Source organism: Ylistrum balloti, unplaced genomic scaffold (genome assembly GCF_031769215.1).
Source record: "Ylistrum balloti isolate Yb309-2 unplaced genomic scaffold, AGI_CSIRO_Ybal_v1 Utg370788, whole genome shotgun sequence".
NCBI classification, from domain to species: Eukaryota; Metazoa; Mollusca; class Bivalvia; order Pectinida; family Pectinidae; genus Ylistrum; species Ylistrum balloti.
The window spans coordinates 235,145-254,170 of NW_026782460.1; the positions used below are offsets into that span (position 1 = coordinate 235,145).

General features: G+C 32.8%; 1 protein-coding gene across 1 annotated transcript in view; it reads right to left on the reverse strand.

Annotated features, from left to right (window-relative positions):
* LOC132558397 (ral GTPase-activating protein subunit alpha-1-like) overlaps positions 1-19,026 on the reverse strand; it is a 36,728-nt gene that overhangs the window by 9,021 nt on the left and 8,681 nt on the right. Inside the window, exons 16-25 of the mRNA XM_060222950.1 lie at positions 18,622-18,803; positions 16,532-16,552; positions 13,234-13,341; positions 12,987-13,058; positions 12,210-12,333; positions 11,301-11,456; positions 10,835-10,993; positions 10,391-10,518; positions 9,969-10,084; positions 9,600-9,710 (exon numbers count right to left, since the gene is read on the reverse strand). Coding sequence (XP_060078933.1) covers positions 9,600-9,710; positions 9,969-10,084; positions 10,391-10,518; positions 10,835-10,993; positions 11,301-11,456; positions 12,210-12,333; positions 12,987-13,058; positions 13,234-13,341; positions 16,532-16,552; positions 18,622-18,803 — 1,177 coding nt within the window. The remainder of the gene's footprint in view (positions 1-9,599; positions 9,711-9,968; positions 10,085-10,390; positions 10,519-10,834; positions 10,994-11,300; positions 11,457-12,209; positions 12,334-12,986; positions 13,059-13,233; positions 13,342-16,531; positions 16,553-18,621; positions 18,804-19,026) is intronic.

Sequence of the window (19,026 nt, forward strand, 5' to 3'; positions counted from 1 at the left end):
CTACAAAAAAAACCTGTTATGTGGGTTTTACTTCTCAAAATACCATTGTATGTAGATAACTTAACACAAACTACAGTAAAACAAAAATACACTTGATGTTGCACATTACCCCCCCCCCCCCCCCCCCACCCACCAATCCACTATTCATGTTAAAAAGATTGACATTACATTTTCCTTTTTAGTTAAAACAAACTCTTTCCATCTTTATTTTCCAATAAATCAAAATAAAAAACATCTTTATTTCAACTGGACATTATGACATTATAACAGGGTACCACCTTGTGTAATTCACAGTCAGATTTCTATGCAGAGGTTAGAAATTCCAAACCCCATGCTCAGTATAAAATGTATGATATTCTCAATACATATTAAAAGATCATAGGATTAAGAGTTTATGACAAGTTCCTGTGTGTTTATTGATTTATATGTTGATCATTAGTTGAAGAAAATGATGGTGTGTGAAACAACTTCAAAAATGTCAAATTGTTTCAAAGAACTTTCTGCACACTTGTCAGAATATACATGAAACTACAGAACAATGTGGTATTATAACCAGTAATCAGAATATCTAAAGGATAACACGTGTTCAAAACTTGTTTTGTCATGTTCTCTTCAGCTACGCTCTACCTGAAGAAAAACGGTCACATCTTGAAGTCAATCAATAAGAAAACCTTCATACATAGCAGTAACAAAAGGCTCCATGCATACTAACAGGCCAACCATTCGCTCAGATGATCGTGCAAGAAAAGCACGCTGTCATAACACAACTAGAATCAATAAAATCACTTACATTCAATTGCATATAGATATTTCATAAGCTGCCAACCTAAAGACATAGGTGACCAGGTTAAATCTCTCACCGTAACAGAAACTTCGACATCAGTCTTGCCCCTAGCGTGGGTGCCATCTCTTCCTTCAGCAAATTATTGAGCTGCTCATTCAATTATTTGTTATCCATGTTAAGTTACATGGCTTTCTTAATTTCATGAATAAATACATTTTGGGCAAGAAATGAATAAAAAATTAAGATTTCTTTCATTAAATATTATATGCATGTATACATTTCATTCATTCATGAAGTCAGATTGGATTATCTACCCTGCTTGTAGGTCCCACTCAGTTCCTTATGTTCTGTCATTGATTTTTGGCTTTTTGTGTACATGTCAAATTTCAAAAGTGAAAATTTCAATCATTTTTTTTTTTTTTACAAAATATCAATATTTAAATTGTAAATTTTCAGACAGTGAATGATTATGTTGAAATATTCACTTTACTTTTTAGCTACTTTCTATCTCCTTTAAGGGGCTTGGTACATGTGTCGGGTAAAACATGTACTGTACATATGTACAGCTTGATTAAACACATGTGCAAACATTTAAATATCTTCAAACCAGAAGTAATCAGAATTTTGTGCCATGTAACGCAGCATAGTGACAAATTAAAAAAAAAAACAAACAAAAAAACATAAAAAAAATCCAGCAGGGAAATTAACAATACATTCAGCGATAAAAACATAAAAAGAATGTTTCGAAATAAAATCAAAACATGCATCAAACATGCCTGACTGAAATTGTACAACAAAAACTATAACATAAACAAACTGAAATGTTAGGAAAAAAATTGTTCAAAATGACAAATTGTGATGTACATGAGAAACACTGCTATCTAAAATGAGATCCAGCGGATTCAAAATTTCTATCACAGAAATAGTAACGATGACATTGGAAATGATGATGAATAATTCCAACATGATTATGATAAATTTTGTATCAAGAGTATGATGATAATGTTCCTTAATGATGTATGTTTAAAAAATGATATAGGTACCAACAGATATGTCATTTTGAATTGTTACGAACTAAACATTCTACGAGCCAACAGGAGACTACACGTTGACAACACAGATGGTGAATGACTTACCAGACCATCTGCTTCCTCGGATCAGTTATAGACTAAACAACAATAAAACGAGACAGATTATTGTCTGACACATACTGTATCACATATATTATGTAAATGAGGATCACAGTTAAAATTGACGGAGATTTTTATATCCAACAAATATTCCAAGATAATGACATGGATGTGCATTTTTCACCAGTAAAGGGAAGACAATTCAAGGGAGACAATCGACAGGGAGATATACAAAATATTCAGTTAAAACACAAGACAAATAGTATTAACCAAGCTATCCACTTTAAGACAAGAAGGAAGAACAATATCTAATCTGTGATTCACAGATGGCACACACACAATATTGATATTATTGAGTTCAAAGTTCATGTGCACAAGGAATATTAATATTATTTTTTATAAAAGGAGACAAAATGTATTATTTAGTGGTGGATTTGCATAAAAATAAAGAAAAAAAAACTCTTTATCAAAAATCACAAGATATGGTGAATTGAAAAAGTTTTTTTTATTTCCCCTTCAACTTTTTTAATAAACAATGCAAATTTACATCATCAAAAACCCTTGACATTTTTTCACTTCCTAAACAAGTAAACCATATCTTACAGGAAAATATGGCATATATACATAGCAATTTTTTTTTGTAGTTTTTGGATGGTGAAGCAGTTTAAAGTGACATCATTAACAAGAAGAATTATTGGGAAAAGAGTGTATTAGAATGGATGACTTTAATTTTTTTTTTATTTTGATCTAAGTGAAAAAAATATTTAACACAAGAAGACACATGAAGACTATAATAAAGATTTGAAATGTTATAAGGAACATTGAACTATTGTTTTCAGGTAACAAGTTTTGTAAGAACCTCTATCAAAACTTTTTTTTGAAAAAACATGAAGGTTTCATTAGTTTTTCTTTTCTTTTTTCTTCACATTAAACTACAGCGCATACGAAGCGAGACTCAACTCAACATTGACAAACTCCTACTCCTTCCTCGGCTTTGACCAATAATAAAAAGTAGCAATAACTGCTATGCTTTAACGTCTTATACTATTTTGATTTTCAAACCTGCTATAACGGGGCTACATTTTTGGAGTTATATTGATTGAAAATAACTTGTTAAAAACATCTTTTGTTTTATTCTACTTTCATGTTAAAATATTGAATCCTCATGGCCAGCTATAGTCGGTGTAATTAACAAACCTGAAAAGATTTTGAAATATTTTATGACAAACCATTTCTGATCACTATTTCTGACTCCAATTTGCCTTGTCGACTCATTATTTAAATAAATACTAACTTGATATATTCCTCAGATTAAGTGCAACATTCACCAGATTTTTATATAATACCTATCAACGATTAGCCAATGCTTGGTGATCCATTCACCCTTATCAACACAAATAATATATGTACCAAAAGTATTTCATTTCCTGTTAATCCTGCCCACTGCTTTTCTCTCAAAATTTATGTGTTGGCTACCTTGACTCATTTTAGGATAAATATATAGAATTTGATGAAGATGAAAACATGAAAAAAATATTCTGATGAACAAGTTTACACTATGTACAATGGTATTTTCAGTCTTTTTCCATGACATTTTCTCAAACTGTTAAAAATAATAAAATGAGAAAATGCAAATTTAAGCACAATTTGGTATCATGAAATGCTCCTATGATGTATTTCAATGTTGTGCTGAATTTCATTTTTTGTCCATATCAAATAAGAAAATGTTCTATCACATTGTATTGTCTGTTGTTTTCATTTTGTGTAACAAAATACACTCACAGCTTCAACATTGGGGTCTATATCTAAACAAGTTTTAACAAATCAACACTGAAATGATTCAATCATTTCTTTTTTAATCAAAATCTCATAATTCACCTGTTTGGGCCCCCAAAGGATTACGATACATTTTTGACGTACATTAGCGTAATGTGCAATATTTAAATGATCATGAATATATCTGTGATAATGTTAAGATGGATGTCCCACTTCAATAAAACAGCAACGACAGCAAATTAAATTAAATTCAAATTCAAAGCACTGAAAGGAATTTTGCATCAATACATATTTACTGGAATATCATAAAATACATTTATTTTTGTAAAAAATAAGGAATAAAAATCTTTTTGCTCAGAATTAAAACATGCAGTGTAGTAGAACTCAAATAACCTTAGTGTCCCACTAAAAAATGTCTGCCATAATTTACGAGCAGACAAAAAATTATAAATATTGAAACAGAACATCATTTTAGAAACCAGCAGCCTAGATAATAACAACATGCAATGGCATAATAGCAAATATTACCTTGGTAAAATGTTGTTGGCATCAAACATTTTACCCTACCCTGGTATTGGTAGGATGAGGAGGGGGATCTTTAAGGCATATCAGAGAGGCAATTGAGTTTGGGTGGGTGGTTGGAATTTAATGGAGGGATCAAAGGGAAAGGGGTAACGAGGATCTTTTCATTTACTTTTCTTTTTTAAGTCAAGTGAGACACTCATCAGAAGGGATAGCATTATTTTTATTGTTCTTGTCATTTTTATCAATCAAATTACATTCTGTCTTTATTACTGATCTAACAGACAGATACACTGTCTAATATGGCTGGGTGAGACAGGTTCAAAAACATGTTTTATAGAAACTAAGTTTTATGAAATGAAATGTTTCACTTCCTGACCCTGGATTGTAAATGAACAAACCGTATTTACTGAATGACTGATGAAATGACTGAATAATGATAAAGAATGAACTCGTCATTATTGATTATTAATAAATAGTACATAAACCCTTAAATGTTACCATACCAACTTCAACGTACAACACTATGATCAAGTCTCAAGTATCAAGCAAGCATCTCTGAGAGATGAAGCTCGTAATAATTACAATTACAAATATCCTTCAAATATTTTCAGAAAATGACCTTAACAAGCCACAAATACTTATCAAATCAAGCAAGGCATAACATTCAGAAGTCAAAGATCTTAACCTAAAACTAAAAAAAAAATTGATTAAAGAATTTCAATCATGTTATTTTCAGAAAATGTGATAAAAGGAAACTTTTCCAAGATTCAAAACTTGAATATTGTGGAAACCCATTCAAAAGAATGTTCATCCAGACCACAACTTTCCCTAATCCAAGGATGGATTATGACTTTCCCCTATAAAGGGATGAATTACAACTTCCCCCTATCAAAGGGTGGATTACAACTTTCCCATATAACAAAGGGATTGATTCCAACTTTTTCACATACAGGGATCCCAGATCAGGTTCTTGAATAGATTTTGAACCCCCCCCCCCCCACACACACACACACACATAAAACCAGAGCAAAATATTGATAAATCAATTGAACCTATAACCTTTTAGTTCATCAATCACTGCTGTGGAGTTTTGCAGTCCATATTTCTTATTGGTTTCTCATTCATTTTCCTTCTAGAATTTTAATACTACTGTATTTATCCACCGATAAGCCCGTGCCTGGTAATAAGCCCATCCCAACCATTGCAATTTCTGTAGAAATACTAACAAATGCTGTTTTATTATCTTGTAAGAAGCCCATTACTCTACTTTGAGACAGAGACCTATATGTATTCGCCCTGGTCTTCTGACAGGATAAAAGTAGCATACATGTACCAACAAAACATTGTCAATCCACTAAATTACAGATTTTCTACTACTACTAATACTACTCTGTTTATCCATGTGTTTTATCACAGTTCTTTTGTTTATCCAAACAACTGAAAAAAATAACATTTTTAAGAAAAGTACTGCTTCATATTGTTGCTGTCATTCTGAACATGTTTTTTCAGCAACTTTTTTTTACTTAAAAATACTGCTTCATACACAGCAAAACTACTACAAAGTAGACATGAATACTTCTATGCTATAAAACCCCATACTACATGTGAACTATTAAACGATATTCTACTGCATTACTAAAAAGACAACGGCAAATTTTTCCATGCAGCAAGTTCCCTCTTCAGGAGCATGTGTACAAACATAAAATTTTTGTATCCCTCCTGTACCCTATATACCATATTTAGACAAGATCCCCACTTCCATACTTGACTTCTTCTCAAGTACAATCCAGATCGCACAGAATTGCACTTTACATCCGAGTTAAAAACTCAACTGAGTATTTTTTATCTCATATTCAATTTACTTTGTAATGAAGATTTGTAGCGATAATTTCCTTCATTCCAACAAAATTTATTGTGGTGGTAATTGTCTAAATATAGTATACAGGTCCCTTGAGAAGAGTGAGAAAAATATCTACAACTGGTCTTCCGTGTCAGTTACACCCACAGACAATATCCAGAACTCACCCCAGGCTGAAGGCTGGACTTATAGTGGTCAATAGGAGGTATTACACACCGAGAATGTCTTCGTACACAACGTACTGGTCATCGCTCCTTATTCTGCGGTCACTATACCATGCTCATGAAATTTCTCCATCATTATATCAACACATCTCTGATACATTTTCAAAATTGCATGTGTTTGTTATGGTTTAGTACTTGGATCCAGTGCTAATGATATCAGTCAACCATCAGTTAAGCTTGTATACATTGATATCACCCATAATCCTCTTGAGGTGTAACCTTTGACACTTGGTACTTGTACCTTACCTTAAGAGTTATTTCCCATACTATATTGAATAAAAAACATAAATTTCTCTTTTGTCATTCTAACTCTTTTCATCCATAAATACTTGCATACATCCCATGAAAAACAATAAAATATTAATTGTCATGAACAATTTTGGAAGGATTCTCATTGAAGCTTACTTTTGGAAACGAGAACCATTTGTAACAAGTGATATTTCTTGGGTTTACATACAATTTATTACAGAGAGCAGTGGTCATTCATACATGTTACTTTTTATGTTAGTTATGAGGGATAGAGGGCTGTCACACACAGGTCAACAAGTGGACATTCCATTGTGTAGTACCTAAAGTGTGTCCACGGCTGACTGGCGCTGTCCGACCCGACGAAGGATCACTTTCCCCGGTAAAGAGTTATATTGAGGGAACTGGACAACTAAAATACAAAAGAGATGCACCACTTCCATTGTATCTCCATGTAATATAAATGACCTGGTACCTCTTTGCAAAAATTTGTGACAATAAAATCCTCTGTTTTTGTTGTCTTTTTTTCTGTTTTGTTTTTTGCTTTTTTTGAATGCAGAAAATGCAAACAGTGTAATTACAAAAGGAATTTTATCTGATTCAGGGATCATATGAGAACAGCAACTATTACACAACATTCATTCATCCATTTGTCGTTCATAAATCACTTCATAATTCCCAGAAACATTTTGGACAAATGGGACATCAAAATGCTATGGTTAAGTAAATGAATGACAAAGTGATCTGGGGGACATGTAACTGTTTATTGATAACTACTTGGGGAGGGACCAGCCTCCCATTTCACCATGGTTACAATATACAATGACATCACACACATATACACTCAGCACTCTGACTTGTACACATATCTGGCATTATTGGAATTTTGCTTGTCAAACACAACTAAAACAACCAGATCTACTAATATAAGTAAAGTTGCCATTGTTAAATGAGAAAACATACTTTTGCTGAATCAACATCTTTTTTTTTTTTAAAATTGTTATTACCTGTATCTGGTCCTTAAATTTGTGAACATACATAAAGATGCATTCATAAGATGATACATTCACATTAAAACGTACAAAGCTTCATTCTATCATGTAAGTGCAGTCTACTACATAAGGTACATGTGTGCACACACAAACATGTTTCCTTTGGAAGTATATCCCATGTTTAAATCTCATGCATTAAACCTCATTGCTCTCTGCAGCAACATTCTTCCATTGATTCCTAAGTTGAATTCCACATTTATCGACATCTTTACTCTGATTTATAAATAAATTGATCTGTACACATTTTAAATGTATTTCACAACAAAGCACAACTTTTGCAGTTCTCATTGTCACTTATTTTGTATTTCATTATTTCAAGGACTTTTTTTACTATTCTTTACAAACTATTGTTTCTTGAACTTGTTCATATTTCACGGAGATAATAATTTAATATCCCACTTTTTAATCCTCTCTTCAAGCATCTCAATTCACAATAAAGACAGATGATATTGGAGCTCAAACAAATCTACATTCATTATAAAGAGATTCCTTCGAGTTAATGGAGAAAGATTTGTATTTAAAAATTATATACAATATATATACAGATACAAATATTTGTATAATAAAAAGAAAAATGTAACTATAAAATAAGTGATATAAGATATGATGTTACACAAGAGAAGGGTGTATACTATATTAGTTGATTAGACTAGTTAGCTATAATGCTTCAAACTGTATACCTTGTGTCGAAAATGGGTGAATGTCTTTCATAAGGCCATGTTTACAACAACTATTTATAGATGAATCTGACTTCTGCAAAAGTCACTTGATTGAGGTATAACAGCTAAGTGTAAAGGGCTTAACATGTCAATAATAACAAAGGCCAAAAGTGGACTCCCAGATTTTCACATCAGAGTATACAATACACAAAGCATTCAGAAATACATTTATTGAGACTTGATAATCAACTGTGAATCATTTTCTGCTTGTCCACTCCTTGAAGTTACAATTAGATAGTTCCTTCTAATAAATTTTGATTTTGCAGGAAAGAAAACAGCATGTAACTGAAATTCATCTCAGCTGTCATTACTTCTCTCCCTTTTTTTTTTTTTTATCCTTTCCAGCAATATTTGAAAGGCAAATGGAAACAATTAATTCTGGGATAGTTTTCTTAATAATTTTGGTAAAATTTTGCAAAAAAAAAAATTCTTTGACTTTCACTTAGTACACTGCTCCTTTAACTCACTTGGAAATATGCAAAATTGTCATTTCTACAACAAGCTTAAAACACAACCTCATGAATGTGGATACCAAGTCTTTAAATGGTAAGACATACTTGCAAACAAGTGAGAATGGGTAAACTAAATTTCTACACTATCTAAACTCCTATTTTCCTGACCATGTGACCGTATTTCAATGTGTTTCACTTGTAAGATAAAATGCATCTGAATGAAAAAATATGAAGTGTACACCAAATTTCATGCCAGTATTCTTTTCTAATCCTGAATTATAAACAGAGAGTATTTCATAGCCCTTTCCCCCACCCTAAGTAGCAATCTGTAGTGACAAAGAAAAACAAGAGAGAAACAATGGGTAAAGCAATAAAAATAAATCTGAATTTCTCAGTTTTTCCCCAAAAATAAGAAGCAAAGTTTTATGAACTGTAAACTCATCAAATACAAGCACAGCATGTTTCACAGTTAACCACACCAAGCACAATTTATCAACAAATGAATTCATAGCTTAATCAATTTTTGTACAGAATGACATTTTTGAAAATGTCGTCCTTTTACCTTTTATAAGAGAAAAATTACGCTTTGTTACTCTACAGATAAAATACAGATAAAACTGACTAGCGTTATTTATAAAATGTGTGGGGAAAATGTGTGAATAGACTGCCAAGGCATGTTAACAATTTAATAATGCAGCCGTTACAAAACATGCACAGCAACGGACACACCAACACCGACTTTCGCACAATAAAAACCTTGCCAACAATGACAGCTCAAAAGAAAATTAGGTTGTCTCGTCCTTTGTGCCAGAGGGCTGACTGAGCTTTCCTACCTCTGCTCTGGCGACCACTAGGTGGCGACACCTGCTCTGGTCCAGCCTGTTGGGTCAGCTCCAGAGAGTTAGAACTAGCACTGGGGGGCAGATCAAGGCTCTGGTCTGAAACTTTCAGGCAAAAAGGAAACTTTCAATGATGACAGATTTTGGTCTCTTAAACAACCAAACAGACTCCCAAATACCCAAACAATCAGAGTGGTCTCATTATCATATCTTGTTAATACTAAACAATTTAAAATGGAGTGTCGGTATAAGACGAACTGTTAAAACAATTCAAACCACTTTAAAAACTGATGAAATTGAAGGTCATGGTGTCATTAGGAATAAATGTATAATTGCAGAGAAGTGATGTGAAAGTGAACTTACTAGTGGAGTTTGGAGGCAGCACAGGTGAGAAGACACTAGCTGAGAAGTCCTCAAACATGGTTAGATCTATGTGGTGCTGGATCACCATGTTAAAACTTTTGGCACGTTCTTCATAACTGGTTTGGTAGTCAAGGAATACAACTAATCTGACAATTTTTATTAACTTGATCATGAATGTAAAAGTTTCAACAATATCCTTCTTCAAAACAAAGTCTTGTGGTCAGCAAAATCATACATTACAGGAGAATTAGTAACTTGTATTAATTTTTGTACTTTGAATACTAAAAATTTAAATTCTTTATAGAGATGAATTATGAAGAACAGACTGAACGTCTATCCACAATTCCCGAGAAAACATGAAGACAACTTTTATTGTAGAGATTAAAAATAACGCTCTGAGTAACAACAGTGACTAAGGATACAAGGAGTGGTAGAAGGGAATGAGACTACGTTTGACACGACTGGCATTGATTGCTGTAGCTCGGACTAGACCAGGTAACACTTTACGATCCAATATTGCACCATCAAAGATGGGACCAAAGAAAGGTATCTGTAACAAACCAATAGAATTAATTTACCAGTATCAGTAACATTGCTGAATTTTGTTTACGGGGGCTATATCCAAAAACTCCTGCTAGATTTCAATACCATACCAATGAGATAGTTTCATCTTTTCAACTTCTTCAAAAACAAATCACTTGTAAACCTGTGACTCAATGACATTGAAGAACGAAAGAAAGCAAATGAACACAGAACCAGAAGGAACAACAAGCATGTACTTATGATAAAATTAACAGTTCATAAGAGGTGTGGATTTAAAGTGATATTTTTAAAACTGATATTTGAATAAGGTTTGTGATACGTACTTCAGGTTTCTTATTAATCTGGACTCTATAGAGCCCATTAGAGAGAGGGTAAATAATGATGAGGACATCACCAAACTCAGTGGGTATGATTCCACGCCTGTAGTCTCTCGAGTGTTCTGACCATACAATGTGTACCTCATCATTTCCAAGATGGCGCATCTGACACAACATAAATCACATATTTGGCCATCATTTCATATGTTTTTGTCACAAAGCATCAATGGTCTATCAACAATATACAAACAGAATGAAAATATAGGTGAGATAATACAGTTGGCAGCTATTTCTAAGAGAAACAGCCACCAAATGTGTTCAAGACAGTTAATTACATGTACACTTACTGTTAATATAAACTTTTTAATTTTCCCTTTTTCTTTTAAAGATTGATTAAAAAAAAAAAAAATTTTAAATCAAGAATTCAGATTATCCCTGGTGGATTTGATACCAAGATATTTGTGTCACATACCTTTATGTGCCTGGCATCATCCGTCCCTGATGGCATGCGTGTGGACACATGAAATATACACTCACACAAGGAGGTGGCATAGTAAGGAGCTGTGTCTCCTGTTGTCCTGTTCTGCTGCAGACCACCAATAAAGCCCTGGTGTGTCTCCAACTCAATCTAACAGAAAACAATACCAGTGATAACATTCCTGTATAACTTATACAGATAGAGAGGAAATCAGGATAAACAGGAAAGTAATCAAGTAAGGGCCATAACTCTACTTTTAAGTGTAAAGCAAGATTCAATTACAGTACCAGGTAACAAAACCAATAATCCCAATAGGAAATGATGCAAGAACTTTAACAATCTTTGGGGAAATAGCATACAAAATATACACAAGACAAAAAAGAGGCCAATGGTGAACAAAGGGCCATAACACTAACAAAAAAAAGGGCCTGAGAATTGATTTATCATGTTTATGCTCAACATCACAAAGGATATTTCCTGCAAAAGTTGGTAAATGTATGTGATGCTTATTGAGTTATAATCATAAGATATATCACTGGTCTACAACACGGTCACCTACAGACTGAATGATATTGTACTAGTGGACTAGTTATTAAACAAAAATAGAAATTCAAAGTTCTTCAATGTCAAATCTGAATTTAAAAACAAAATTTCCAAAATACATTCTTGACATGTGTGAACAGTTATGAAGATCTAATATTTAACTATGTGAGAATCTACCCTCTCATCTTATAAGTACAACACCAAGAACCTCACAATGAGGCAAGAAAACAAGTGAGTCCGACTACAATTTAATATTCCTACGTGCCAACTCTTTCAAGGAAGATTGGAAAAAGTATCATTTACCATCAAAATCATCAAATCAGAATTGACATAAATTTTTTCTTGCCATTCATATCTCACCTCCCAGCCAAGACCAGAAACAAACTCCTCAAATGCTTTGCTGCCACCCGAATTGGAAAGAATGGAGTTTTTATCCTCCTGACCTTCCGCTACGTAGATCACTGCAAACTTATGGGTCTCTCGGCTGAAATAAAGCATGATATAAAACATAGTATATTAACACGCCTCAATCTGGAATACCCATTATTTAAAGCCCCAATATGACACTCACTTAATAATGGAAGAGAAAAAATAATTTACATATACAGATAAAGAAAAAATTAACTTATTGGAGAAATGCTCAAGATGATATAGTGCATTGGTATTGATTTGAAAGCGGTTGAAGATCACTCTTTGTAAATATGCACCAATTTACAATCATTGACAATAAATCCGCATTCTACCTGTGATATGACATCATGCAAGTGTGACATTGCACCTTACCTGTAAACACTCCTACACTGAGTATGCAGATTTGTCACGTTTTTACGCCCTTTGAATCATAGCAAAACATCACTTACTATTTTGGGATTTACTATTATGAATTTTATTTTTTTTATCCATTTATCCCCACGAAGTTTATCTTAGCATTATTATCAACTGAAAGTTTTCTCTCTGAATCATGGAAATTTGCCAAATGATGTTTATCCTGCAGGTTTTAAAGAAGATAGCTTAGTTAACAGCTTAACATGTAGAATTTATGAAAAAGTGTAAACTATTAAGTCTGTCTCATCTAACTGGTTACCACTACAATTCCCCATAAAAAGCCCATAAAGTTCCTCTTTCTTAGTTACTCACCATTTTTGATTATCTAAGTGCTTCATCTCCCGTAGTAATTTGTCACTCTTTTTCAACAAATCAAAATGGCACCTAGAACAGATCAAAGGTCAAGGTTAAAGGTGGCAAAATCAAGTAGTCAAGATAATTCTCAAGATAATTCAATCTTGTTCAAACTACAGTTATATATTTCCAATTTTAGTAGAGTCTTCATATTAATCACCATACAGATAAACATGACACTATATTTTTAATATTTGTGGTGTACCTCTTCTCCCATGCCAGTAAGCCCAGCTGGTCGACCAACATACGACAGATCTGGAATGGCGACACTGGGTCCTGTATTTCGGTGGGCATCTGGGACTTGGCCAGCATGCTGTGGACAGATATACCAAATCTCATATAGATTTTATCTAATATTCAAATTACAGAATGATAATTTGTGATAAATCATCTACTTTGTCAGTCAACATTTCAACATAAACTATGTTATGAATAGCAGTATCAATTAAAAAGTGATTATTACCACAAAGAACATGCAAATCAGGCATTCCCAGAGCTACTTTTTACATTCTGTTTTAATTTAACCTGTACAATCTGATTTCATGTTTACATCAGTAATTTTATCCTTATAAGGTTAAATATTCGTGTATTTTACTGTTTACATATTGTAATTATCAGATACAGAACCAGAAAAATGCTGGAATTGCATGAGAATTTTTCACATAGTATTAACATCGGAATGAGTAAAGGAAAAATTTGATTTTGTATGTCTGCCATGTTAAAACCCAAGTAACATGCTAGCCTATGTACTTCTGTTTTATGTACAAAATACAAATGTATTTAGTTTTTTATAAATCAATGAACATTGAAAGAATTGTCAATTATCAGTTTACCAAAACAAGCTTTTAAAAAAGGTCATTCACAAATTGAGTTTTTAATGTTATGAAATAGCACATATTGTATTTAGGAGAATTATGATGAAAAACAGATTGATATTTAACTGAAATCTTTCCAAATAAACAGAAGTTGGAACTAGAAATAAGATATCAAGGATGATAAATAAATACTGTCAGATAAATGCTGAGATACAGAGCAGGCCCCAGTTTCATTACCTTTCCATAATTTAAGTCCTCAATGAAAAATTTTTCCATTAAATTTCATGAAAATATCCTTAATCAGGATTTTCCTTTTAGTCCAATGATACTTCCCAATGAATAAACTTAATTTTCCTAAGTTAGGAAATGTTCTGGAAACTGGAGCCAGTTAGTGTATTATAAGCTGTAGTTAAACATAAGCTATGAGGAAGTCGAGCTCCTGATGACCTACTCAAAATGTCACACCACAAAATTCACATTAACCATATCTTTTTGAACAATTCCTAATCAAATATTCATTCTGATAATTCCTAATTCAAGTATTCACAATGTTACAATAACACAATCATTTATACTCAGGTAATACACGAGATTCAGATATTAACTTGAGATTTTATGCAAACAAAACATTCTTCTTGTTAAATGAAATTGAATTGCAGATAAAATCCTTTATGGCTATCCTTAAAATATTCTCTGATTGGCATTGATCAACATATCCATAAAGAACTTGGGTCAGTAGGTAGGGAATATATATATATACTCTTTTTTTATGAGAGAGAAATATTGAAAAACAACAGTGCCAAATTTAAATTCTGTTTGGCTCAGGTCATAAATCATACCAAGTAGTCATTCATTTAAATCAGAGGTTTGAAGAGTAAGAAGTAATTAGCGTTTATATATGTGAAATTTGTATTGAAAGTACTAATATGCAAATTCAGAAGAGTAGAAACCTAGGATTCCAGAAACAATACTTGCAATAATGACAATAAATAAATGTTGGATTTATACTTTCTGAATTTATTTCATGGTTTATTTTTGGATTGGTAGGTTGATGCCAAATATAAGAATATTTCAATCAAGCCTAAAGTAATGTCTATCATTTAGCTGGTGTATAAAATTGTTAAGTAAAATCCATACAGATACTGTTGTATACAAGGGATATCTACACTTTTCTAGTTTATATGAAGACATCATTTACGGTATACTTCACACATATCAACACCTACAACATTTACTTACAATTTCCATTTCCATTCTTCCAAATCTTTGGCCAAAAAATTCTTACAAAAATCTGTTTTGGTGTATTTATCATAAATTTGATTCAATAATCATCCGATATTTTATCAACTTTTGAGATTATCAAAACTGACAGTCATTTCGTATACCAATGTATAAATTGAATATATCAAACCATGATTATAAACAGTACTGACTTGTGTTATATTGAAGGATAGATATTAATAACTGTATACATGGGATATAAGAATACACCTGTAAACCCAGAAAGTTTATACAATGGATGTATTTGTAAATGTTAATATTTTCTAGCTTCATAAATATTCCTGCTCCAAAATTCTTTCTCTGGTTACATTTTTGTTAGCAACACAAATTCCCAAAATCTAGCTCTTAATTCTTTCTCATCAGCAACCAAAAGATTACAGAAATAAAACAACACACACCAAAACCTAACAACACAGATCAATCAGAGCTATACCTACTATGAGGAGACAGATTTGATACAACAGCAGATCATACAATACCCAGATTAACACTGGTTTTCATTCTTTTCACCACCAGTAAATTTTAAATTTTGTTAACTTCAGTTACAGAAAATTCTTGTCACACAGAAATTCTATCTATTAACGAGTTATTTCGAGTATCGCATAGTTCTATTTGGTAGTTATACTACCCACGAATCTGCTAACTGCTATACTTGTCTTACAGAAAATACAAGACATGTCCATGATGATTTCTACCGATGGACACAAATCTGTTATTTACAAGTAACAAATCCGACACTGAATTAAACAATTCTTTGACATCTTTTAGGTAGCTACAGGTGACTTTCAAGAAGTCTCCACAAACTATAATGTAACAATATGTTCACCACCACAAATACACAAAACAGCAACATAGTAATATTCAGTCATGCGAAAAGTAAATAAGATGGCAGCACAGAAAATATGACAGGGAAACAACAAAAACAAAGTTCATATCACTCTTGTTTAAATAAATAATTGCAAATTATGTGAGAGGAAAACAAGAGGGCCCATGGGACTTGTACTGCTCACTGCTTTTGATTACAAAACCATGGAAGAAATACAAAAAGGACGATTAAGGATGTAGATTTAAAGTTTCAATAGCTTACTTCTAGAGATCTGTTCATATAGTTCTAAATAATCATTATTGAAAAGAAAGCAAAAATTCCCACCAGAAAGGATTTCTTTTTCTTTTTTTATCATTCAAAAAAATGAAACAAGTACAGCTGTATATGACCTTGAGAAGTGGTCCTATTGCAAGGCAAGGTAAATATTTTAAAGAAGACGGTCGCCACTCCATAACATAACCCACATGGCACTTTCTGCCATGTAAACTAAAAATATATACTGTGAGAGAAAGATAAGTTGATGGGTTGGTAGATCCAATGGCACTTGGCCATGTTTTATGTGCTTATCTATTTGCACTTACTGAATTAATGTTTCCTTTCGTCTGATAAAAAAAAAAGCAAAGAGGAAAATTGTTAAAGATGCTCATGCATATTCAAAAACTAATTTGCATATTCATGAAGCGGAATTTGCATATACATATGTTTTCTTCAACTAAACTTGACCTAAATACAACCACATACAATATTCATGCATATCCAAATAGTTTGTTAGGTATCAACTGTTTTAGTCAATGCATAACTTTATTTTAATGAATTATAATATACCAAGAGGAAAAAGAAATGCAACTTCAACTTTTCTGTTTAATAAAATAATGTTTATGAGCAATATGCCTAAATGTAAAATGCAAAAGTTACCTTCAAATACTGCACCTTCCATTTATGAGATTTTTTTCAAAATGAGGACTTCATTTAGCCCTCATGAATAAGGGGTGCCCTAATGTACACAAGGCTGAAATAACAGCTGTTGTCAGAGTGATCTCTAATATTGTGTGTGCCCTCCCTGAACAGCTATAGCATCTCTATATGGCATGGAGTTCGCAAGAAAGGTCACTACAAATTCTTGCAAACTCCCCAGCGTTGATGGTTATCTGAGTGAAATAATGTGAATCAAGATTCCTTCATGAAGAGCATGGATCTCCTACATCCCATTGGGAAACCTCTGGGCACATGTGCCGTCAACCATCGCATATATAAAGCTTGATGTCGAGGTGTCAGGGACAAACCAATGTACTGGCGACACGGGCATAAATTTGTCTCCCACAGTCTATTTCTGAATTTCACGTGGACATCCAGATCTCAACCTGTCATTAATCTTCGCGTGGCATTTAGACATAAACCTAACCAACTTTTAGTCAATTTTAAACTCCAAAGTTGGGAGAGTCATGGCATATTTATAAAAACAATTAATGACTGCAAAGGCTTTGGCAATCACACATCTTGGTGATAGTAAATAATTTAGTTCAGTTTGAATGGAAAAGAATGCATTCCTACAGTCATGGTATGTTGGTAATTTAGGTGTACCAGATTTTGTCATGGATTATGGATTTTTGACATTTATTGTGGAATTTGGTAAGGTGCCCTAATATTCCTTTTATTTTTATACTTCTATGTATATTCAATACAAAATATTTTATAAGTACAGAAGTTGCGTTTCATCATCCTTTCAGTATATATACAGTTGAACTTCATTAAATATTTCTGCCATTTTATCCCAGATCTTTTTTTTGCTCTTCCATAAAATCTAAGGCTTTATCTTACATTCCAACAGAGAACAAAGTCCAACTGCATAGGCAAACATTTGAATTTCAGCGATATAATAAAAGATTGTTAAGAAGTGTCAGAGTAAATATAATCCACGATGCTTGAAAAATAAAGCAAAAATAAATAAATATTTAAATCAACAAATACTAATATCAAACAAAATATACAAAAGTGAAAATAGTAAAACTGATGACATAAGGGACATGTATCACTCACCGGTAAACATCTCACTATCACATTTATCATATCCTTATTATATATCCAGCTTGGCATGTGTATACCATTCCTGGGTATCATATATCGCCATCTTTGGTACATCATGATTTTACAAAGTATGGAAATCCTTTTGTATTCAGTAAAAGATTATTTACAAAGAATAACAAATTAAACATTCTATGAGAGCCTTTGTGGCTGCGACTGTCAATCAAGAAAAGTTGTGTCAAAAATAATCAAAATTATTTCTGGTCTTGGGTAAAGAACGTTTTTCACCAAATAGTATCGCCTCTCCACAGGAATGCTTTATTCACAACAAATTAAGTAAAACTTTGTAAGCAGCAATTTTTAGAAACATGTTCAATTGTGGTCCTCATTAGGCCTCCCCAATTTAATATCAGTTTAGCTCTCAAGTAGTAGTCTTTAATATTAAAGTTAATTGATAGATGACGAACTTCTACACCACAGCAAAATTTCTTTGCACAGTAAAAATTTTTTAAAACATTTTTAAAATATACTTTTTGTTTCAGACTTGAAATATACTTCTATTTCAATCCTGAAACAATAAACTTGCTGAAGCTGATGTTATGAGGATATATTCATCGCCCCTATAGCACCAATCAAGAAGTCTACCTACCTAGTGTCACGTTTGTGCTGATTGTAAAAATTGAGTTCTGCCTCCTTTTGTTTGATCACCATCTGGGTCATATTAGCCTCAGCATCCTCGCTGAATCCCTCGGGAGCTGGTGCTTCCAAGTTAAGGGCAACACCAGGGATGAGGAGACATTCAGGACTGGCACAACCAATGTATCTCAACATCTGTAGCAAATCAAGTCAAAAGTTTGAAGGCTTTCTCAAAGAACATACTGTATAGTTATTCCCCCCACCCCCCTCCCCCAATCCAAATCCAAATTTGGGCTAGTTAATAGGGATTAAATTACATGTCTCTACAGTAATGATAATCTGCAGTACCCCTTGATAAGTGAGATATATGCCTATTTTCTATTAATAAACGTTATGGAGGACTGGTTGTTACTAACTG